The sequence below is a fragment of the Mesoplodon bidens genome (genome assembly GCF_964165515.1).
Source record: "Mesoplodon bidens genome assembly, chromosome: 11".
In the NCBI taxonomy this organism is placed as follows: Eukaryota; Metazoa; Chordata; class Mammalia; order Artiodactyla; family Ziphiidae; genus Mesoplodon; species Mesoplodon bidens.
This window is the reverse complement of record NC_138167.1, coordinates 71148236-71173907: the sequence shown is the minus strand read 5'-3', so window position 1 is coordinate 71173907 and position 25672 is coordinate 71148236. Positions and strand designations below refer to the sequence as shown.

Genomic DNA, 25672 nt, shown 5'->3' with positions numbered 1-25672 from the left:
TCCACACATCTGTATCTTTGTCTGGGTTGTTCCTTCTCCCTGGGATACTCCCCTGATACTTGGAGGTTCCTGAGTATCTGTTCTTCCTTTCAAACTCCCTTTGTCAGTCATCTCCTCCTCAAAGCCTTCTGTGAGCCCATCTTCATCCCTCCCTTTTCCTGCTAACTGGGCACCTCAAATGAAAAGCTAATCTACCACTTACAGCAAAGCACTGTGTGATACAAATTCAAACACCTGGCTCCTTCTCTCCACCGCGAGGCCTCTGAGAACAGGAACCATCTTTTCATCGCCACCCCCCGTGCCCAGCAGAGATGATGGCAAATAATGGGTGCTCAAGAAACACTGGTACAACAGGGGAAGAAAGCCAGCGCCCCTCTTTCCCTGTCACCGTTCACATTCCCATAAGAATGAGGTGGATAGACCTAGAGTCTGTCATACAGAGTGAAGTAAGTCAGAAAGAGAAAGACAAATACCGTATGCTAACACACATATATGGAATTTAAGAAAAAAAAATGTCATGAAGAACCTAGGGGTAAGACAGGAATAAAGACACAGACCTACTAGAGAATGGACTTGAGGATATGGGGAGGGGGAAGGGTAAGCTGTGACAAAGTGAGAGAGAGGCATGGACATATATACACTACCAAACGTAAGGTAGATAGCTAGTGGGAAGCAGCCGCATAGCACAGGGAGATCAGCTCGGTGCTTTGTGACCACCTAGAGGGGTGGGATAGGGAGGGTGGGAGGGAGGGAGACGCAAGAGGGTAGAGATATGGGGACATATGTATATGTATAACTGATTCACTTTGTTATAAAGCAGAAACTAATACACCACTGTAAAGCAATTATACTCCAATAAAGGTGTAAAAAAACAATAAAAAAGAAGTAAAAGCAGCTGAAGGCACGCTTGCATCAACGGTCCAGGGCTGGCACTCTGCTCCAGGACATCTGGGTCAGAACCCTGGCTGCATTAACGACTAACCGAGTGACCGAAAGCATGTGACTTCATCTCTCTATGCCTCAATTTCTTCATTTCAAATCAGAAACAGTAATGGTAAGTAAGCAGTAGTACACTGGGTAATTGTGACAATTAAGTGATGTATATAAAGCACTTAGCAAATACCTGGCATATAATATTTCAACATATGCTAACAATTGGTATGGTCTGAATGTTCGTTGCCCCCCACCCCCAATTCATAAGTTGAATCCTAACCCTTAAGGTGATGATACCAGGAGGTATGGCCTTTGGGAGGTATTTAGGTCACAAGGGAAGAGTCCTCCTGAAAGGGGTTAGTGCCCTTATAAAAGAGGCCCTCTTGTTTTTTTGACCACATGAGAACACAGAGAGAAGTCTTCAGTCTGTAATCAGGAAGTTGGCCCCCAGCCAGAGCCAGGCCATGCTGGTGCCATGATCTTGGACTTCCCAGCCTCTAGAACTGAGAAAAAAAAAAAATTTTCTCTTGTTTATGAGCCACACAGTTTGAGCTATTTTGCTATAGCCTCCTGAATGGACTAGGACAACTATTATCTACATTAACTTATGAAACTGTTATTTTCTCTACTGCTTTTGCGTCACTTTTCAAATAAACTATTTTCAATTAATTCTTCCATTCACAGACAAAAAATGAGTTGAATGAATAAACACCCAACAAAGAGCTATCAAGCAGCAAGTAAGGCAGAATAGGGATTTAGGCAATGAATGAGCTCAGAGTTCTCTCTTCAGGCAGCAATCAATCTGGCAGAGACAGAGAAAGAATACAAATAACCACATAAACGTTAGAACACCGGTGTGCCATAACACTGGGCTACACACAGAGCCGCAAAGTTTGGGAATGGCACAGCTCCCAGGGAGCCACCTGAAGATACTGACGGTACTCCTAGAACTGGATAGTGAACAACTTGCACAACTGTACAGGATAGTTCCACAAGGAGGAACATACATGCCACTGGAGTATAAGGGTGGGAGAGACCACTTCTCACTAGTGGAGAATCTAGGATGTGTCCATGGATGATGTGGCAAGTAAACCGGACCTTTGGATGCAAAAAGATGGAGGATAGAGGAAGGCATTCTGCAGGAGGTAACAGAATAAGGAAAGGAACAGAGGTGGGAAAGTCCACCGTATGTCAGTGAAAGAATAGTCTTATTTGAGTGGATCACACAATGTTTATTGAACACCTAGTGTATGCCCGGAATGGGGAGGAAAAAAAGGAGAGAGAGACAGTATTAACAACGGGAAGACAGCCAGACAAGGTTTGGGGAGCTCAGCAGGAAGCAGACTGAAGTTGTAATTCAGGAGGTTAATCTAGGTACCAAGCAGAAGATGGACCAGCGTGGGTAAGAGGAACAGGCTCTCAGAGGAGGACGGTGCAAGCATTTTTTTTTTTTTTTTTTTTTTTGCGGTACGCGGGCCTCTCACTGCTGTGGCCTCTCCCGTCGCGGAGCACAGGCTCCGGACACGCAGGCTCAGCGGCCATGGCTCACGGGCCCAGCTGCTCCGCGATAGGTGGGATCTTCCCGGACCGGGGCACGAACCCGTGTCCCCTGCATCTCAACCACTGCGCCACCAGGGAAGCCTCGGGGCAAGCATTTGTATGAGGCTTTCCCCCTCTTCTGCATTCTTCCTCTGGTCTATTTAAAGCATCTCTCCAGAAGGGAGTGTAACTCCAGAAAGACACTGGGCTCATCTTTAGGGCTAAACTAGGTGTTTGCATTGTCAAAGGGGTCAGTGAGCCTCATCAGCCTCCCTCATTAGACAACTAAGAAAATGCTTAATCAGAGGACACACAGTCCCCAGCTCAGGGGACCACCAGGACCCTGACAGTTTGCTGACCCTGTCTCAGTAATCCAATGCGGTCTAGCCAGCAGTAGCTCACATCTCATCGTGGGGAGGATGAACACCTGGAGGAGCTCTGCTAATGTTCCACCTTGGGTACCATCACAAAGATGTGGGTCCCGTCAACTGCACCTCCAGCGGCCACGAGGAAAGCACCTGAAAGCATGGCCCAGACCACTTTTCATAGAGCCCCTGGGTAAGCCAGAATGTCGCCCTTGAGCTTTAACTTCTGAATCCGGCTGCCAACCAGATGGTCCACTTCATATCCCATGGGCCCCTTGGAATCAAGACGACCCAATTACAACCCTCCTAACAAACCAAGAATGTCAGCTCCATGGGGACAGGGACCTGGTTGGTCATTCACTGGTGTATCCCACCCTCTGGAACAGCGCCTGGCATATTAAATAGGGGCTTGTGTTGTCCTCTCTTGGCCCCTTACACATGTCCATCCTCCTGAATTCCCTGCCTGAGTGAAAGGTGCACCATTCACCCACACTCACAAGCTAGGAATGGGATTGTCACCTGGGCTCCTTTCCCGCCCATGTTCCACACGCCCAGTCAACCACAAGTCTCCAGAGGCAGCGTTAGTCTCATGGTTGGGTCTTTGAAGCCAAACCGCCTGGCTGCTTCTTATCTAGGTCCTGTCACAAATGATGTGACCTTGAGTGAGCTTTTTAGTCTTAGTCTCAGTTTCCAAACCTGTAAAATGGGCTTGATGTTGATGGCTCCTAACTCATAGTTACTGTCTGATTAACTGAGTTAAAATATTTAAAGAACTTAGAAGGGTGACTCACAGGCAGTAAGGACTTCATAAATATTAGCTATTATTATCCCAACTAACCTTCAGTAACATCTTATGAATATATTCACCCCTTCTCTCCCTGATCTCTGAGCTTGTTCCCTCCAATAGCTCGTCCATCCTGTAAGCCCTGAACTCTCTAAAATGATCACATGATCCCCTGCTCACCATACAGCCTTCCGCCTGGAGCTAACAGGACCTTCAATGAGCTCCCCCTGTCCATGCTCATGCCTCCTGCACTCCAGCCATTGTCCTCTGCAGACCTGCATGTGGCCACCTCTTATCCCTCCTTCAAGAATAAACCGAAGTGTCATCTCTTCAAGGAAGCCCTCCATGGCTACTCTGTCCAAAATGTCCCTCTCCCTCCCCATCACTCCCCACCCCACTGCCCTGTTTGGTTTCTGTCTAGCACTGACTAGCATTAGAAATCTCCATCTTCAATGTGATAAAAGAAACATAGATGTAAGGAAATGTCACTGCCTGCCTGGATCAGAAGACAGGTGTTGGGGAAGCATTCTAAAAGTGATGTCAAGATTGAAGAGTAAGAAGTAAAAATGGACCTTTTAAGAAAAATCAAGCACTGCAACTTGTGCTATTTGAATTTGATATGTTCCACCATTAAAGTTTTTTTTTTAAATCAAGCAGGGTATATTAACATGCATCTGTAGTGTTGCCCTAAAAGCATTTTAAAAGAAATATGGGGCTTCCCTGGTGGAAAAAAAAAAAAAAAAGAAATCTCCATCTTCATCGGCAGGTCTATCTCCACCCTCCACTAGAATGTGAGCTGTCTAGGGTAGAGAGTCTCTCGTTTCACAAAGCACCTACTCTCTCGTTAACCCCCTCTACAACCCTAGTGCCTGGCCATGAGTCAGGTCCAGGACTTGGCCACGTTCTCCCACAGGCTGTGTTCACGCTGTCATGGCTTCCACAACTGCCTACACATTGCCGCACTTCCTGCTTCCAGCCTTCTGTTCTAAGTTTAGACGCCACGGCTCCAAGGAAGCCATTCCATGGGTCAGATGCCCTTTCCTAGTGTCTCCCACTGATATCAGAGCTCAAAACTTAGATTTTTGCAACTGTTCTCTGTTAGATGGAGTCTTGGCACTGGAAGCTACATTTTGTTGATGATCTTTTCCTCAGATTTTTAACAGTTCCTTGTAGATATAATCATCCAGTGATTGTTTATTGAAAGAATGAATGAATGGACAAATGAATAATTACCAAAGAGAACCAAATTCCCTCAGAGTGGACACAATTACCTGGAAATTAGGTGTAGAGGCACTTAGAAGAAAATGTGAGAGTAAGTCTTTTAATTTGGGGTTAGGTGATGGTTTCTTAGATACGACATCTAAAGCTCAAAAACAAAAGAAAAACAGATGAACTGGTCTTCAAAATTAAAAACTTTTGTGCTTCAGAAAACACCATCAAGAAAGTGAAAAAGACAGCCCCAGAATGGGAGAAAATATCTGCAAAGCATATGTCTGATAAGGGACTTAAAACCAAGAATGTGTAAAGATCTTTTACAATTCAAGACAAAGACAAGTTACCAGGTTAAAAACGGAGCAAAGGATCTGAATGGTCATTTCTTGGAGAAGATATACAAATGCCAAAAAGCACAGGAAACGATGTTCAACATCGCTAGTCACTAGGGAAATGCAAATCAAAACTCAGACACCACTTCCCACCCACTGACATGGCTAAAATAAAGAGACAGATGATAACAAGTGTTGGTAAAGATATGGAGATACTGGAACTCTCATTTGTTACTTGTGGAATTCTAAAATGACTGTAGCTGCTTTGGAAAACTGTTTTGCAGTTTCTCTGAAAATTGAGCAAAGTTACCATTGCTGAGTTATCCAGCAATTCCACTCCTCGTTATATATGAAAAAATATGAAAACATATATTCACACAAAAGCCTGAACACAAACATCCAGAGTAGCATTATTCATAATGGTCAAAAAGTAGAAACAACCCAAATGGCCACCAATTGATGAATAAGCAAAATGTAGTACATGCATACAATGGAATATTACTAGGCAATAAAAAGGAATGACGTACTGACACGTGCTACAACATGGATGAACCTTGAAAACATTATGCTATGTAGGAGAAGCCAGTCACAAAAGACCAAATAGTACATGATCCTGTTGATATGAAATGTCCAGAATAAACACATCCATAAAAACAGAAAGTAGACTAGTGGTTGCCAGGGGATGGAGGGAGGGGGAAATGGGGAGTGACTACTAATACATATGGGTGTTTCTTTACAAGATGAAGAAAACGGTCTAATGTTAGATAGTGGTGATAGTTGCATAACTCTGACTGTACTAAAAACCACTTTTCAAGAGTGAATTTCATGGTATGTGATTTACATCCCAAAGCTTACTTACTGGTCTGAGTTGTGGAGTGATGGTCTGACCTACGAGTTTGGGAGAGGGATTGAGGACTGGTCTGTTCAGCTGTCTCTGAGCTTCTCTCCTTGGGGAACTGTGTTGTACAGTAAATCATTTGCCCAGGTGGGGAAGGCCTGCAGTTGTCCAGGTTGGCTCAGACTGTAAGTAAACCCAATTCATGAGGCCAAAAAAGAACCCACAATTGAAAGAACATCCCACAATTCAGGACTAACAGCAGTACAGGTGATATTTCATTCTCCAGGTGTAACTTCTGAGTCTTATTCTGCAATTGGCTCCTAACTCAGGAAGGTAAAAATGTTTCAAAGATAGAGGCCTCCAATTCCCCAAATCAGCCAGAGGTGATGAGCCTCCATCCTATTCTCTGTTGTCCAGAGGTAAATTAGCAAGAGTTACACAGATGTTAAGAACATATTTACGCCAAAATGAGTATCATAAACTGAAGATAACAAGAACTCATTCAGAAGAATCATGAAAGGAATAGTTTTCTTAATATATGATTCAATGTTATTTAATTTTACATCTATATAACATCTGAAATAGTCTTTTATACCAGTCCACCAGTTACATATGCATTTTGGGAGCACTGCTTTAAGCCCATGAGCAAAGACTTCTACCTGAACAGGCAAGCTTGAGTACACATCTTCAAATACAATGGGGTCCACTTGGTTGGGTTCAAGCAACACAGACACTAGGTCTGTTCTAATTCAGACCAGATCACACTTTTTTAACAAAGAAGGAAGCAAGTGCACGCTTCACCTTCAGCACAGCCTACAGATTTTGCTCATAATGAGCAATGCTCCTGCTGCCTCTAGTTTCCTTAACTGCTCCCCTGTTCCAGGCTGGGATGCAATAAATATGGTAATACAAAGAGGCAAAGATGATTAAACCCTAGCTTTCTCCCTGCTTTTCCTTTCTTATTTTGTCAGGAATGTGCCACAGCCCCTGTAAGGCAATCCAAGGTCTGTTTTTTATTAAAATATACAGGGACAGCTGAGTTGAAATAATCCTTAATTATTAAGGTTACAATGGAATTGCAGTTTTAGAAAAAGAAAGAGCCTGTGACAGCAACTCGAATGCTCAGTGAATCGGTTACACTGAGAGATGTAAATGGAACTCACTGCAGAAAACCACAGCAGCCCGAATGAGGGTTTTTCAGTGTGAGTTCTTGGTTTGGGGGAGGACAAGTGGCCTTGATAATGTAGGAAGAATCGAGGACAAGTCAGTATCATGTCAGAAAAGCTCTCCAGGGGAGAAGAACAGAGCAAATCAAAGGCCTCATGGTGTAGTAAAAGCAGCATGGATTCCAGGGTTGGCCGGAGCCAAGGCTGGAAACCCAGGAGCATCACTTATTCACCTGTGACCTTGAACAAGCTATTTAACCTCTCTGAGCCTCTGTTTCCTCATCCATTTGTGGGAGTAACGGCATCCACTGTACAGGGTTGGGATGAAGGTCAAATACAATGACCTATCCTTGGCATCTGAACTATACGAATTAATTCTTTTTGGTTTTACATACACATGCATGACTAAGTAGCATAGATCTTTTACCTGTTCACAGATTCTACATGTCCTTGCTGTTTTTCTCCCTGAACTTTAGTGAGGTAAAACTGACAAATAAAAATTGTATATATTTAAGGTATACATTAAATACTTTGAAAACATTAAAGGTGGTATTTTTATACATGTATACATTGTGAAATCATCATCACAATCAAGCTAATTAACACATCCATTGCCTCACATAGTTACCATTTTCTTTTCTTTCCTCCATGCAATTTTCTTAAGTCTTACTAGAACACTAATGTCCAGGCCTTTAAAACCACTATTTATACTTAACACCTCAAAAATACATACCTGGGGGGGAATGAGGATGATAATGGAAATCACAGGAATAATAATAATGTCTAACTGGTCACCCAAAATGATGAATGAAAATAAAACTCAGAAAATGATACTCAAAATGGTAACTTTTCAAGAGCTCAGACTCTGAAGCTAGACTGACTGGGTCCAAACCCAGCCCTGCCCCTCCTCTCTGTGACCCTGAGCCTTGATTTCACATATGGATCCTCAGTCTCATCATCTATAAAATGGGGATACCAGTAACCACACCATGGAACTACATGAACATTCAATGCATTCATATCTGAAAAACACTCAGAACACAGCCTGATGTAGAATGAGAACTACCTTCCTATTTTGTTAAATAAATAAAATACATAAATGTTTCACATCGATTACCTCTTTTGATATTCACAACAGGGCTCTATGAGAGGTTGGGGAGCAAGGCAAAGCTCCAAGAAGTACCGTGACCTGCTGGGTCACCAGCTCATAGATGGAAAGTCCAGAATCAGAACCTACTTCTGGTTTCTTTTACTCAAATCCTAGGTTCCTCCCTTCAAAATCTGGAAACTGCTTCTATAACAAGTTTAAGCCTGAATAAGCAATAAGACTATTAGAGGCAGACACGGGTCACGAAGATGCTGTTTTATCCTCTCTGTTCTTGAGAGGCACAAGTAAAGCTAAAAAAAAAAAAAAAAAAAAGACTGGTGCGTGCGCACGCACACACCCACACCCACACCCACACCCAAAAACCCCAGCTGTTTGACATGCAAAGTAAGGCAAATCACCCAGCTTCTTCCTGCCAACAGGGCTGTGGAGTAACAGTTAAGTAGATCACCGCAGCAAACGAATATTAAATGTTTACAAGCTGGTCCACCTTCCTGCCCAGGAGGTAAGCACTTAGTGACTAAGTGAATATATATACTTTTTCCTCTGCTCACTAAAAGCTCGGTTTCCTTGAAGAGCAGCTATACTTCCCAGTTTATCTGCAACTGGGATTGGAGTTATAGGCATCCCCCCAATTTTTCTTTAAGTAGTCTCCCATCTAGGTGACACAGACACATATTGTGTTATTTTCTACTAGGTAAACCTTTGCTCACATTTATTTTGTATTTATTTTTCTCATCCTCCTTTTTTCTTCATCATAGAGGGTGCAGAGTAAGATGACCAAAAATATATATAAAGAGAAAACAAAACCAAGATCGTCTGTATTTCTACCACCCCAGACACAATATACAAAAATTCCATTTTTCATGTATGTTTTGCTATTCTTTCACCCCCTGTATTTCAACCATGCATATGTGTATCTGTATGCATGCCACACATGTGTGCATGTATTTATATCGTGGAACGATGTTATGCATGAGTTTTTGAATTGTGTTGTCACTCACCTTATATCATAAAATATCACTTGTCCATGTTATGACATACTTTTTACAACCAACTAAGAATATGGTTTACTAGAAGAGGACATCACATTATTTAGACTTATTGTTTAACTATTTGAATTTTTATGATTATAAGCAATATTTCGCAAAAACTTTTTTCTGTAATTAGGATTATCCTTTTAAGACAGACTCCCTAAAGCAGTCATAGGGTAAATGTCTTGGTCATAATACTATGAACTTTCTTTCTAAAAGGTTACAGCAATTTTTTAATGCAAGCATCAGCATATAAGAGTGCCCATAATACTTTTACTATCTTTTAAAATATAGTGTGCCCACTGTCATTAAGCAAATTTGATTTGATGTGACAAAGCAAACCTTAAATGAAATTTTGCTAAAAATCCTGTCTGGAAAATAAATCTAATTACTGTAATTAACAGTGAAAGCCAAAAGAAGCATCCTGCACCACTATATTATTAACATTAAGAAGGTACTCCATTTGTCAAAGTATTTTATAATCAAGTATTAGTTAATCCTCATAGCGTGCTTCGGAAACAATGAAGCTATTTATAGCTGGACTTTCTGGGCTGAATGTCTTTCAAAGGTCCTTTTGTCTTGATATCTCAAATCATTATCACCAGCATATCAATTCACAGAATAATTCTCATTTGTAGAATTTCAAGGATGGGAGGGACTTAATTGGCTATTCGGTCCAAAGAGATCAAGTAGTCACTGATGTGGGGTGTAGAATGTTCATACCACATACTGAGAATTTGCTTTCTTCTCAAGTCCCCATGCCTCCATGAAAGTATGGCATGCCATCAGCAGCTGATAATAAAACTACTGCTATTTTTTAAAATATATTTATTATTTTATTTATTTATTTTTGGCTGCGTTGGGTCTTCATTGCTGCGCACAGACTTTCTCTAGTTGCGGTGGGCAGGGGCTACTCTTAGTTGCGGTGCGCGGGCTTCTCATTGCAGTGGCTTCTCTCGTCGTGGAGTGTGGGCTCTAGGTGCACGGGCTGCAGTAGTTGTGGCACGTGGACTCAGTAGTTGAGGCGCATGGGCTTAGTTGCTCCGTGGCATGTGGGAATCTTCCTGGATCAGGGCTTGAACCCATGTCCCCTGCATTGGCAGGCGGATTCTTAACCACTGCGCCACCAGGGAAGCCCCCTACTGCTATTTTTAAATTTAACATCTTTGTGCTTCAGCTACTGTAGAAGTAAAAGCTTATACTCAATAGGATTCTTATGATTTCAACAACTATTGGAATTATTTAGGTTTTATGACCTTAAATGTGCCATAGTTGAGAAAGAGCATGACTACCTGAAATCATGCAAATACTCTTCTCTAAAGAGTGGGCTTTCTTTTTCAAACAGGGAGGGACCCGAGTTCTTTAGTGGAGACCAGGAATAAACACATAAAGGCTGAGAACCACTCATCTGATTCAATGCTTAGCCTACATAATGCCTGGTTTCAAGGGGCAGATGAAGGCTGCAGAACCATGAGTCTCAAAAATGCACAGAAGCCATGGTGTTGGGAAAGGGCCCCTCTTCATTCGGCATTCCCATCTCCTCCTCAGATGTACAACTGAAATCACAGTGGCAACCGGACAGAGCTACAAGGAGAACCTGAGCACCCCTAGCAGTAACTGATCCTGTAATGTATCTGTTGGTTGTTCACCTCTCCCTGCTCCGGAAGGCAGTGAATCTCATGTTTTGCTAACCTGCCAGCTGACTGCAGGAACGTTGGGGGCCCAGCAAGAACCAGCCACGTGAGTTCAGTACAAACAGCTAAGCTAAGAAATGTTGTTTTCAACCAAGTCAGTTTTGGGATGAACTGATTCCTGGCAAAAGCTATTAACTGACACACAAACTAAAGTCTCAAGAGCGAGATGATGTGCTGACGTCACTGAGCTATACGGTGGCCTGAATGTGAACTCGAACTAAATCTGGGCTGGTAGGTAACTGGCTGAATTAACACTCTTCAGGTTATTTATTTATTTATTTATTTTGCGGTACGCAGGCCTCTCACCATTGTGGCCTCTCCCGTTGCGGAGCACAGGCTCTGGACGTGCAGGCTCAGCAGCCATGGCTCACAGGCCCAGCCGCTCTGCGGCATGTGGGATCTTCCTTGACCGGGGCACGAACCCGCGTCCCCTGCATCGGCAGGCAGACTCTCAACCACTGCGCCACCAGGGAAGCCCCAGGTTATTTATTAATGCAGTCTCCTAGGTTCACTTATTAAACAAGTCAACACTTACTGAGCATATAATACATGTTAAGTACTTTGCTGAGATACTGGGAAAACAGGAAAAATAAGGTACAGTGTTTGTCTCCAGAAGCCCCAGATTCTACTACAGAAGATATAACATGAATATATAAATAAATTACAATGTAATAAATATAATGATAGAAAGATACACAGGGTATTATGGGCTGGTAGAAAGGGAGCCCCGACCCAGGCTTCTGGTTAGAAATGATGCCTACACAAAGGCTTCAAGGATAAAAGGAGTTTGCCAGACTGGGGTGGCAGGGAGAGGCAGGGGGAGGGGAGAAATGGGCAGAGAGAGCAGCAAGAGGAAAACAACAGGCAGGGCGCACCTTGGAGAGGGTGGGGACCTACGAGCAGATCAGTGCTGCTGGAGCATGAAAAAACAGCAAGGAGGAGAAAGAGAACACTGCTGAGAATGACATCACATCCCGGATGGTCTGTGTGCCACAGAGATTCAATTTTCTTCCCTCGACAAGGAGAAGCTAAGGAAGGGTTTTAGGAAATCAGATTTGCATGTCTGAAATATCATTCTGACATTAGGGAGGATGGGTCAGGGAGACAGAAAGCACAGCTGAGAGTACATGTAGACATGAACTATGACAGTCACAGTGGGGATGGAGGGGAAGGGGTGGAAATGAAAATTACTTAGGACGGAGGACCTCAAGGCATCAGTGATAGATGGGCTGGTTGGGGGACTGAGAGAGGAAGTGGACCCAAGATGAATCCCACTTTCCTGCAGGGTGGGTATATCTTGGGTGTCCACCATCTCTCCCATCTCCATGTATGCTGTTGACAGATTTGGGTGTAAAACTTTACATTGATCACTGTTCAGTTAAACTGTGGGAGCTTTTCATGACTGTTCCTACTGCTAAGACCCTTCTGGATCCTGCCGTGGTTATCTGATACATTTCCATGCTGTTCGCTGCAGCTATGGATGAGCTTCATCCAAACCCTTGGTAAGAAAGAATGTTAGAGCAGAGCCCAAGGACACTGGCTGGAGCTGTAGGCCCAATTCTGGATACACTCTGCACATAACTAGATATCCATCAAAATAGTGAGGAGACGGAAGAAAAGTGCCATGAAAAAGGATTCTAAAAGCAAATGGCAGGCGTTTAACTGGGAGAACAGAGGACTCAGGAGGGACTGTCGTTTCCAGGTGGAAGAGGAATCCATCCTGTGTATGACTGTCTCCATGGTGATGCACTAGCACCAATGGACTTCATCACACAATCTACCAGTTGGAAAAGTTCAGTTTGATATAAGGCAGGACTGTCTAATGGTGAGAAACACCCGGAGGTGGGATGGGCTACACTGGAATAGAATAAGCATCCTGTATCAGCTTGCTAGAACTGCCATAACAAAATGCCACAAACTGTGTGCCTTAAACAACTGGCATTTATTTTCTCTAGTTCTGAAGGCTAGGAGTCCAAAATCAAGGTGTCAGCAGGGTTGGTTTCTTCTCAGGTTTCTCCCCCTGGCTTGTAAATGGCTGTCCCTCTGTCCTAATCTTCTCTTCTTATAAAAACCTCAGTCATCCTGGATTAGGGCCTACCTATATGACCTCATTGTAACTTAATTACCTCTTGAAAGGCCCTGTCTCCAAATACAATCACATTCTGACATCCTGCAGTTTAGGATTCAAACAGATAAAATTTAGGGGGACACAATTCAGTCCATAACACAACTTGTCAACAGGGAAGTGTAAATGGAGGTATGATGACTGTCAGGCAGGGGAAGGCAATGAAGAAACTGAAGTAGCAAATCTGGAGTGTGCTTGAAGGTCCCTTAAGGTCTAAGAGCTACAATTCTAAACATTGCGAGAGGACACCTCATCACTGCTGTTAAACATTATTATTATTATTTTTTTTTTGCTGTACGCGGGCCTCTCACTGTTGTGGCCTCTCCCGTTGAGGAGCACAGGCTCCGGACGCGCAGGCTCAGCGGCCATGGCCCACGGGCCCAGCCGCTCCACGGCATGTGCGATCTTCCCGGACCGGGGCACGAACCCGCATCCCCTGCATCAGCAGGCGGACTCTCAACCACTGCACCACCAGGGAAGCCCTGTTAAACATTATTAACATGATAATCTCCCCCAGGGTTTCAGACAATAATTACATTTTCATGGCAGCTTAAATGATTGATGAGAAATGTTGCTTTTATTTAACCCTTCCTGGAGGAAAGGCACAAGGTGGCAGCTACACACGTGAGCCCGCAGAGGACAACGGTCACGCTTACCTGTGAAACAGGACAGACTTCACCAAGGTGACAACATCCCGGCTGGCGTTGTATCCGGCACAGACAATGGCAACGTGGATTGTCTGGGAAGCAAAGAAAGCAGGGGAGCAGTTAGATGGAGGAAGAGGACTTTCCTGGCACTTTGGACTGCACGAAAAAGTGCCCTTATTTCTTTCTGGGATCACTGAGACACAAAAAGCACTGGCGGCAGCTGTGAAGAATAACTCGAGACAGTTTTATTAAGGCCTTTTTAATCGGTTTATGGAGCTATCATCATTTGGAAACCATTAAGGCTTTTTTCAATTACATTTTGGGGATGAGAGAAATGGCAAATGGCTTGAATAGGTAAACAGTGAGTCCTGGGCCCCCATGCCTACAGACAGTGACAATTGGTAAAAAGAGAAGAGAAAGTAATATGCCCTGAAAGGATGAACTGACAATCGGGGATCTCAGACAGAGACGTGGTGGCTCAGAGTTTGGGAAACGTTCTCACAAGATGTCTCAGGTCAGGGGTAACCTGATAACAGAGCAAAGGGACCAACAAACACCTATGGGCCCCAGTCTGTCCATTAACCAATCACTGTAACATGAGGGGCACGACACGTGTCCTGCACGATGTCACGGAAGGGAACTATGCCACGTGCAGAAATACAGCACACTGCAGTCCACTCGTAACAAAAACATCCTCAAGAGCTAAGCTTCCCAAACGGGGTGACTTGGCACCTTGGTGTGCCGTGAAATGAATTACAGGCAACGAACATGCTCATCTCTTCAAGTGAGATCTCCAGGCTACCAGGCAGGGCTACCCCTCAGGCTTGGCTGCCCTCTGCTGCCAGCAATTTTTCCTATTCACCTCCTCGTACCATACAATTATCATCCTCTGTGGGAGCCACACTTGACAAAGACTGGAAAGTTGCCCAGCCTCTCTCAGAACAGCTGGAAGAAACGGGGGGTTCCTGCCTCTCCATGTTGTCCTTTTACCAAAGCACAGCCTCCCTCGAATTGAAACCTGCGTACTAACACCCACTCCAGCCCTGTTCTGTCCTGGGAGTATGGCAGAACCAGTATGTTCCCCAGGGCACCCAATACTGAAATTCGAGGGAGAGGTCTTGATAGGTACCTCTTTGTTTTCAGAACCACACACATGGCCCTTCCTCCCAGGGCATGGCTCCAGACACCCTGCTATCCTCATGAGCCACTTCCAACTGCAGTGCAGTTCTGACGTCCTGGTCACTGCCACACAGGCTTCCCCAGACCTACTTTCAGCACCATGCCTCCTGACATCACCAAGGGAAGTTTAACCATCTCAAGGATAAACCAGCCAAGAGCCTGGAATGCACTTCCAAGACCTCTTCAACTCCTTCACTGCACCTTGGCCCCCCACTCTCAATGCCAGGAGCTGAAGCTCAGCTTCATCCAGATCCTCGTTTCGAGAAATCCTGAAATCACGGGTTCACCCGCAACTGCGGGATTCTCAGAGCCTCTCACCCCTGCACCTGCCCCTCTCCCCGTCCCAAAGAACCCCATTTCGCCCTGTGTGTCAGGCCCTCCCCTGCCTGACCCATCTACTGTGCCCTTGGCTCCATGATATGTTCAACCCCACACCCAATACACAAACCCCAACTCCTTGATCAGGGCTACAGGGTCCCTCCTCCAGACTTATACCTGGGGATCAAGAAGGAGGACGAGGGAAGATAAAAGAGACGAATAATCACCGCACTAAGAGCTAATATTTATTGAGCAAATTATTACATTCCAGGTACTGTACTTAGCACAAAGATTGCCAGATTTAGTTGTACAAGTACAACTAAGGCAAGTACAGTGTTACTATTTCAGTATTATAGATCAGGAAACAGGCTGAGAGATGGGATTTGAATTCTGCAAAAGAGATTCTTCACCCCGCTGGTGGTACATCAGCAACATCCAAAAGATTTTACAAATACACCCTGTGCCCCAGCCCCATCTCAGACCAATTAACAGTCTCCTATGCTCAAGATCTTAAAATACCCTGCTGGGAGGCGGTGGTTCTCAACAGGGGCTAATTCACTCCCCTCTGCCTCCCTCAGAACGGGCGTCCATGTCTGGACTCATTTTGGGTTGTCACTCCTGGGGGTGTGCAGGGCTACTGGCATCTGGTGGGTGGTGGCCAGGGATGCTGCTCAACATCCTACAAGGCACAGGAGGCATTCCACCAAAACAATGATGCTGTGCAAGAGGTCCAGGTTTTCAGGATGGGGAGGGGGGTGGGGGAGGCTAAGATCTCATGGGGCCCCAAAGCCACCTTTCTCAAACTCATTTCTGCACGTCTCAACTTCTCCACTTGTAAAATGATGACAGCCCCGCTTATCTCCGGATAATATCTCCAAAAGACTCGGAATCAAAGCCTGTAATGTGGATGCAACCGTCACTGTTTAAATCATGAAGGAAACGGATAGGGAAACGCCTGCACACGGGAGACATAACCAAGGCGGGGATGAGAATGGGTAAAAAGCAAGCTGAATCAGGCTCTTTGGAATTGCAAATATTTAAACACCTGGCCTCCGAGATATCAAACTTTGTCTTGGCTTCAGGGTTCAGGGCCGTTTTCAAATGGGCCCATTAAATGTAAGCACGAGCATGCACATTCTCAAACATTTTACATAATTTTCCAATCTCTTTAGTTTCATCCAGTACACCTGCCACCATGAATAAATTCATCCTCTGGAGCCACTGCGGCAGAGCCCTGCTACCCAGGCAAGCAGAAAATTGGAGTGTCACGAACACACGCTTGGAAGAGTTCGGGGTGATCCCAAATTTTGTGGGTGCAGAAGCGAATGGCAGGAGTGAAGCAGGGCTTGGGGTAGGAGTGGAGACAGTCCGGGAACAGGGATGAAGGTTCCCTGAAAGCGCAGGGGTGCACACATGGCCTTACCATGAGAACTTTCTGGTCTGAAGCTATGAAGTCCAGGTTTTCAAGTTTCTCAATGTGGTGGCTTAAAGAGGGTCACAGATACATGGACGTTCCAACTCCCAAAGGGAAGGTCTAAACTTCAGATTCTGTGACCACTGGTCCACTTCTGCCCTATACTTGGTAGATGTCATACTTGCTTTATTGGTCAAAAAGTCTGCAAGTAGTGTGATGATGCTCTTCTTTGCTCCTCTAGACTCACTCCCTGCCCTTCTCCAACTGGCTCTGTGCCACAAGAGCCTTAATTTTTTAGACCGAATTAACTGGGTTCCTCCTGTTTCTGGTTCCTGGTTGAGTTTGGTCAATGGGAGACCCTAGCGGGAGTCCAAAGGCCCCCCTCTTTATGTCCACTTCTTGCTGGGCTCCACAGGGCCTCCTGCCTGCACCTCTTGGGCCCAGGGGTTGTAGGGACTCCCTCGTGGGAGCTGTACCACCCTCGCTGGTTCCCCTTAACCCTGCATTAAACCCTCTCCACCTCTTTTGTGAGTGTCCCCGTTTCCTGCCAAGACCAGACCAAATTCCAGTGATCCTTTCTCAGCACCCCATTTGTCCTGGTGGCTGGAAGGGAACCACAGATCATTTTGGAGCATCCATAGATATATCACCAATCCATAAAATAAAACAAGGCAGGAGAGCATCAATATAACAAACTTGAGAATGGATCAATTGTAGTTATAAATTTTAAGGCACTCTGGAATTCCCTGGCAGTCCAGTGGTTAGGACTCAGTGTTTTCACTGCTGGGGCCAGGGTTTGATCCCTGGTTAGGGAACTAAGATCCCACAAGTCGTGTGGCACGGCCAAAAAAAAAAATTTACTTAAAACAAAATTTTAAGGCTCTACACAAAATTCTCAGACACAGGGACCACAAGGCTCTTTCTAAGGAAGCCAGTAAATCTTCCTGCTCACTTACAGTGCTGCAAGCTGCACCCAAAGATACAGGTTAGAGTGCCAGAGCTAGGCTCTCATTGCTGATGCCACTGGGGTCAAGTGAGTGACCTTTACTTTTAGGGCCTGCAGGAAGAATGCAGACATGACCGGAGTGTTTTTGGAGACTGATGTGCCAGGCACTGTGCTGGGCTCAAAGGATCGAAACGTCAATCAGCCTTCATCCCCCGGGTCAAGTGAAGAGAGAGAAAGAGCCAACCAGACAACCCCAGCGGGGACTGCAGAGGCTTCGGTGGTGGCAAGCTCGGCGTCCCTGCCCCCAGAGTAGCCAGCAGCACCCCAGACCGAGCAGAGGCAGGGAGAGCTTCCAGGAAGAGAGGGCATTCTAGTAATGAGACCAGGGCAATATTCACGGCTGCTCTTCAGGGTTAGCAGGGATTTATAACTGGGTGTTTGCCCGTCTCCATGTAACCTGAAAGAGAACTGCCCTCCAACAGGAAAAAATCCTCATAGGGCTGTTTTCTCAGCATGCGAGAGAAAAATAACCACTGTCCCCAAAGAAATTCAGACCAAACCAAGGGAGGGAAGACAAACTGTGGCCCCGGTAGAAGTAATCAACACTCTAGCCAGCCATGTGTCCACCAGCGACCCCGTGAGCAGCGACCCTGAAGGCCAGGCATTCTGCCTGGGGGCACAACGTAGTGAAAGCATCTCGTAACCGGTAGCCTTTGGGAATGGGAGGGGAAACCTATTTAAACGCTGGCATATGTGTGGAGGGGCTGGGGGGAGCCAGGCTCGGCCCGGATTCTGGACTGCAGCTGCTGGAACAGGGGGTGGGGAGGCAGGACCTCCCAGAGGACAGATGCTCCCATGGCAGCCAGGGAGAGGCACACAGGTGGCGACAGAGGCAGGAGCCAGTTACTGGGAAAACCCAACGAGAGTGAAGAGACCTGGGTCTGAGCCATAACTTCAAAGCTGAGTCTCTGTGTGACCTTGGAGCAGTCGCTTAACACCCCTGAGCCTCACTGGCCCACCTGTAAAATGGAGATCAAAATGGACACTCCACTGTGTAGCTGGGGGGATCAGACAAGTAAGTGCAAGTAGGTGCACTACTGAACTGATGTTCGTTCATGTGACCGACTGCACACACAGCATAACGAGAAGGTGTTCATCTTCCCCTGGCTTTAACCTCCTCGTCTGTAAAACGGGAACATAATACTACTTACCCTCAAGGGGTTGCTGAGGGTAAGTGGTCCTCAAAGTCTAACGTGCATCAGACCCCCCGGAGGGCTTGCTAACACAGAGCGCTGGGCCCCTCCTCCTGAGTCCCCCATTCAGGAGGTTCAGAGCAGCGGCCTGAGGATCCCCTGAATCCAGGTGACGCCGATACTGCTGGTCCAGGGACTCCGCCTGAGAACTGCTCTGTGTGTAAAGCACTTTGAAGAGTGTCTCCGGTTAAACGCTCCACAGATGTCAGCTGGGATTAGGTTGGGAGAGGAGGAGGGGTCTTCGCAGAATCTGTTTCCGATACTCCGAGAAGGAGGAAGCACCCCCCACCCCCACTTCTACAAGACAAGCAGAGGCAGTGCTCCCGCACAGCCACCTCATTCTCCCACCACCTTGGAATTGACGACTCTTCCAGGGTGATGAAAAGGCCAGGGGAGGAGAACACGGGACGCAGCTTCTCCCGCGCAAAAGCAAAGCCCTGGACATCAGGACAGTGGCGCAGCTCTGCCTCTGGCCACCTGGGTGCCCTTGGGCAAACGACCTACCCTCTCTGATCCTCGGTGACTCCTTTATAAAAAGAGGGATTTAGAAGTTCTATATACAGAGCTTTCCTCATACCCAGGATTTTCCAGAATTCAAGAGGAAGGAAGTGAGACAAAGCAGATGAGTAACTGGTACGAGGCCCCTCGCCTCAGCCAGTCAGCGGCAAAGGGGTTGGAGAACTCACACTCCTGCCACTCAACCCACACAACGCGGCTCAGTAACACACACATGTTAACTACGACATTTAAAAAAATATATTGCTAACGTGCCACCTAAAATAATCTTACAAACTGCCCAGGCCCTGCTCTCTTGGGAAACCACTGACCGAATGTTTTCTATTCACGCAAAATACTGATCCACCGACCCAGAAGACAAAATTACTTCCACCCTGTAGAAAAGAGAAGGAGACCCCTTCCAACCATAATGGAAGCCAAGTCATCAGGGGCTGCGCAAGGGGGCAGGTGGAACGCAGGGCCTACAGGGCCCGGTGAGAGGACGGGATGGGCCAAACCTCCAGGGTGTGGTGACTGCGTCCTCTGTGGCCAAGGCCCAATAAATGGACAACAAGGGAATGATCTCCCAGCATCCCCACCGGCATATTCCTGGTCTGCTTTAGGGTGGGTTTTCTTGTGTTATGAAGAGCATCATAAGCTGAGGAATCAGAAACCCAAGTGTTTCATGGAAGACATGTGGAAGGGTGAGACTGATTTTTGGGTGGGTCAAGAAGAGTTTAATTATTAGGGTAAACCCATGCCTGGGGTAGGTGGGTTGTCTAAATATAGCCCCATACCCAGCACAGTTGACATGTATCACAATCCCATCTATGGGGCCAATGGATGACCAGCCTGACTCCAAAAGCCTACACACCGTTGCCAAGTACTCAATCATAATACAAGCATGGACTGAGCACCTACTATGTACCAGGCTCAATTGTAGCTGCTGGGGATACAGCAGCAAGTGAAGGAGACTGAATCCTTGCCCCCCATCACGGGAGCTGGCGTTCCCCTTGGCGGGGACACAGAAATAAACAAACAAAGGCACACATAATTAAACTATATAGAATGCTAGACGATGAGGAGTTTAGGAAGAAAAATTAAGCAGGGGAGGAAGAAGGCATGTGGATGGGCGGCTGGTGAGTAGGGCTAAGATTTTGAAGTGGGGTTGTCTGGACAACTCTCCCTGAGAAGGTGACACTGGAGCAAAAATCTGACGTAGATCAGGGAATGAGGCCTCTGGGTGTCCAGGCAGAGTGTCCCAGGCAGCGGAAACAACCCTGGGATACCAGACAGCCGCCTGTGGAACAGGGAGCTGTGGAAAGGCAGCCTGGGAAAGACGGCAGGGAGGAAAGCTGAAGTCCGTGAGGCAGCTCTTCTAGAGCTCCCAGGCACCCTTAAGAACTCGGCTTTTCCTCTGTGTGAGGAGAGAAGCTACTGGAGGGTTCAAAGCCGAGAAACAGCACAATCTGACTTAAATTTTAAAAGGGTCACTCTAGCTGCCAGTTAAGAACAGATGCTCTGAGTGTGCACATACCTGGGCGGGAGGGGAGCAAGCAAGGAAGGTGGGAGCAGGGAGAATAGTCAGGAAGCTACTGCAATAACCCACGTGCGGTGGACTCCGTGATACGCTGCCTAAGTCCCCTTTCATGAGGTGTGCGTTGCCCCACTTGCTAGGAACAGCCTCCTTGCCAAGAGCTGCCTTTTTGAGGGTCGGCCCCTTCCTGGGGCGGCTGCAGCCAATGACCCTCCCACGGCATCCTCAGTGGCTGGCCCCATGGACACGTCTTCATAGACGGTCAGCACGTGAAATTCCATCTCTGGGTGTGCTTCACGGCACATGAAGCTGGAGATGAAACGGGCCAGGGAGGTAGTGGTGGGGGTGAGAAAGGGCCAGACGGCATCCTAGTTCAAAGTCCTTCCTGACCAGTTCACAGTCGGCTTCTCCAGTGGACAGAGCAGGCTATCACACACATAAGGTTCACAACCTCTGGCGAGGACGTGGAGAGACCGGAACCTGTGTGCATTGTTGCTGGGAGTGTAAAATGGTGCAGTCACTAAAGACAAGAGTATGGCAGTTCCTGGAATAATTAGAAACAGCATTCCCATATGATCCAGCAATCCCACTTCTTGGTATATAACCGAAAGAATAGAAAGCAGGACCTCAGCAACATATTTGCACACCCTCGTTCCCAGCAGCTCTATTCACAACAGCCAAGAGGTGCCAGCAACCCAAGTGTCCACTGTCAGAGGAACAGATAAACAAAATGTGGTCTATCTGTACAATGAATTATTATTCAGCCTTCAAAAGGAAGAAAACCCTGTCACGTTACAACATGGGGAACTCTGTGGACGTTATGTTAAGTGAAGTGAACCAGTCAAGAAGATAAATACTCTATGATCCCACTTATAAGAGGTATCTAAAATAGACCAATCACAGAAACAGAAAGTAGAATGATGGTCTCCAGGGCCTGAGAGAAGCAGAAATGGAAAGTCTCTGCTCACTGGGAACAGAGTCTCAGTTTTGAAAAAGTTCTGGAAATCTGTTGCACAACAATGTGGATATACTAAACATAACTGAACCGTGCACTTGAAAATGGTTAAGAAGAGAAATTTCATGTTTTGAGGGGTTTTTTTTAAACCAAAATTAAAAGAAAAATTACAACCTGGATCTGCACTACATGGTCTCACTAAGCCTAAGTTTCCCTATCTATAAAATTACGATGATTGGGCTTCCCTGGTTGCGCAGTGGTTGAGAGTCCGCCTGCCGATGCAGGGGACACGGGTTCGTGCCCCGGTCCGGGAAGATCCCACTTGCCGCGGAGCGGCTGGGCCCATGAGTAATGGCCGCTGAGCCTGCACGTCCGGAGACTGTGCTCCGCAACGGGAGAGGCCACAACAGTGAGAGGCCCGTGTACCGCAAAAAAAAAAAAAAAAAAAAAAAAAAAAATTAGGATGATTAAAATGATTTCTTAAGCTAAGGTATGTCAAGTTCAATGCTGGCACCTAATACCTGCACAATTAATGAAAGCAGGTCTGATTAACATCATTACCATCAGCAGCCCGCCTCCACCTTTCACGCTGTTCAGGTCATGATCAAGCTAGATGATGCACTGAGCTTTCTTGCTTCCATGATGTGCCCTCGATCTAGGATGCTCTAGTGCCTCCCCGCACCTGTCAAACTCTTCCCCATCTTTCAAGATACAGGACTACCTTTTGGGACTTCAGCTTCCTCATCTATAGAAAAGGGGTAATAAATGTGCCAACTTACAGGGTTGGAAAGATTAAGTAAGATGACTCATGATTTAGAGCCTGGCATCCTGTACGTAGTAGATATATACATCAGCAGTCATTATTAAACTATTATTATTATAAGAGAGTTTATAATATGCTCAAGGCTCTGAATTTGAGGCCTTGAGCCTTTTTTTTCTTTCTGGACGCACCGTGTGGCTTATGGGGGTCTTAGTTTCCCCAACCAGGGATTGAACCCAGGCCCTCAGCAGTGAAAGCACAGAGTCCTAACCACTGGACCGCCAGGGAATAACCGGCTTTGAACCTTAAATATTCTCAAAAGCTAGGCATCAGGTTTTTTCCTTCTGCCCTCACTTCTACTTCTCTTCAAGTAAGAACTGAAACAGTCTTTCCCCTACTGCTGAAAGGAAGGCTTTCAAAGATACCCAGTTCCCTCCACTGTCGAATGCTGGCACTGCCTTTATCCTCTCTTTCAATACAAGAAGGCAGAAAACCCAGGAATGTGGAGGTGAGCCACGAGCATCGTCATCTGGGCTGTGGTAGCAACTGTGTCATCTTAAGTAAGACCCTTTGTATTTCCCTGCTTTAATTTCATCATCTTTAAAATGTGAGGGTTGCATCTTTATTTGTTGTCATTGTTCTTAAGGGCACATTTTCAAAGTAAGTTTTACAAGAGGGCACAATAGGTAAAGCAGATCAAGGCAGCCTTGCTTCGGGGTAAGCACAGCCAGGAGGCTGCCAGAGAAAGGGCCCCTTGCCATGGCCATGGTGTGGAAGCCAGCCCAAGACTGACCCCAAAGATCCCTGCCAGCTGAGAACCATGCCCTGTGCAGCCCCTCCTACATTGTATCAGTGAGTCTGTGTGACCAGTTGAACTTAGCAGAAGTAATGGTCCATGACATCCAAGGCTAGATCATAAAAAAGACTGTGGCTTCTGCCTTGTTCTGCTGGATCACCTCCTCTGGGGAAAGCTAGCTGCTACACCAGGGGAACACTCAAGCAGTCTTAAGGAAGTGAGGTCCCAGCTGGGCCAGTGTGCCAGCTTGGAAGCAGATGCTCCAGCCCCAATCAAGCCTATAGCTGATGCAGCCCCAGCAGATGTCTTAACTGCAACCTCAGGAGAGATCTGGAGCCTCCATCTCCAACTAAGCTGCTCACAGATTCCCAATTTTCAGAAACTATGAGATAATAAATGCATGTTGTTTTAAACTGCTAAGTTTTGATAATAACTTGCCATGAAGCAATAAATAATTTATACACTCAAGGAAGGTACCCAAAAGACCACACTGAGAACTAGGGTTCCTGAAAATCACTGCAGAAGAAGTCCTACTAGGTACCCTCCAGTACAACATCCCCTAGTTCCAGGGCCTGACATTTAGCAAGGATATTTTAGTAGATTCACGTCCTTTGAGGAGCCCCAAAGACAACATATGAACCTAATGAAATGTGTATCCAAATGCTGTAAGAGTATCTTTCAACAGCAACGTGATGTATGAAAAGATTGCGGGCAAACCCTTCCACTGTGGAGTGATTATGGAAAGACCTTGAAGATGAAGTAAAAGTAAAAAGGTAGATCAAAATTCTTGGAGGTTTGTTATGGGTCCAGAAAATGCAGGTAAGAGGTGTCAAGGTTTATAAACATAAAACCTAAAGCAAAACGGTAAACTCCCACTGAGCTGACAAACGCAGTCACAATCTGGCAGGCACTTTAGAACAACCCAGCTTCTTTTTAAAGAACAGACAGATCCTTGCTTAGACCCACAGAGGAATGATTACCCTCATAGGGCTGCAACAGCCCCCGAGGTGAAAGATGACCTCCATATCGCGACTGTCACCCAGAAGCCTTCTGAGGTAAGGCATCTGCCAGGCACAGAATAAGGACTGCAGTTCTGAGCTGATGGGAACACGGGTCCCAGCAGCTCTAATTTATGAAGTGCCCAGCACAGTGGTTCAGAGCACAGGTTCTAGGAAGCAAACTGCCAAGGTTTAAATGTGAGCTCCACCTCTTCCAGATAGTGTGACTTCGCAATAATTATCTAACTTTTCTCAGCAGTAGTTTTCTAATCTATAAAAGGAAGAAAGTATGCTACGCAGATTAAATGAGATATTTTATGTAAGCTTTCGCATGGTGTCGCCTACACTTTCAGGGCTCAATACATGTTAACTTTTATTACTATTACATTACTATTTCATTTTGAATGAAGTTCAAGGCATGGAATAGAAGGAAAGAGATACTTCCTCAAGGAGTGGTCTGACATCAGACAGTACCATTCACCTGGCTTTTCATAATAACAATATCAACTGTTGCTGTTTTAATTCTTTGACATTCTTCCCATTGAGGGATGGGATGTGTGCTCCTTCTCCCTTCAAACTGGGTGGGCTTTTGTGACTGTTTCAACTAACAGACTACACTGTCAACAAAAGTGACACTGTGTGACTTCTGAGGCCAGGTCATTAAAAGTGTTTCTGTTCTGCCTTGCTCACTGGGATACCTGTACTTAAAGCCATTGGCTGCCATGGAAGCAGGTGACCGTTCTGGAGCCGCCATGTTGTGAGGAAGCCCAAACCAGCCATAGAGAGAGACCACATGGAGAGACCCTGAGTCCACAACAGGGAAGAGAGATGCTGGGCCAGCGCCCATGGTTCCAGTCCTCACCATGCCAGCTGCAGCCACCAAGTAATTGCATGAGTCCCCCACCCACCACCACCCAGACCAGAACCACTCAGCTAAGCCCTTCTCAAATCCCTGACCTACAGAGACCAGGAGAGCTAATAAAATGATTGGCATTGTTTCAAGCCATTACGTTTTAGGTGATTTGTTAGGCAGCAATTGAGAACTGGAATATCCATAATAAGTCTATGTGAAACCCATACAAAGTCAGTTTCCCACCTGCTATCTCATTTCCTCCTCACAATTGCATAGGGAAGAACACATTATTATTCTCATTTCATGATAATGAAATAGACTCCAAGAGGGTAACTGAATTGCCCAAGGTCACATGGCTAGTGAGTGGCAAAGTAAAGATTCCCGGTTAGAAATT

General features: G+C 45.9%; 1 protein-coding gene across 2 annotated transcripts in view; it reads right to left on the bottom strand.

Annotated features, from left to right (window-relative positions):
* The window catches only part of LARGE1 (LARGE xylosyl- and glucuronyltransferase 1), a 594073-nt gene that overhangs the window by 279944 nt on the left and 288457 nt on the right, over positions 1-25672 (bottom strand). For both annotated transcript variants that reach the window (XM_081247956.1, XM_081247955.1), the window contains exon 4: positions 13784-13866. In XM_081247956.1, coding sequence (XP_081104082.1) covers positions 13784-13866 — 83 coding nt within the window. The remainder of the gene's footprint in view (positions 1-13783; positions 13867-25672) is intronic.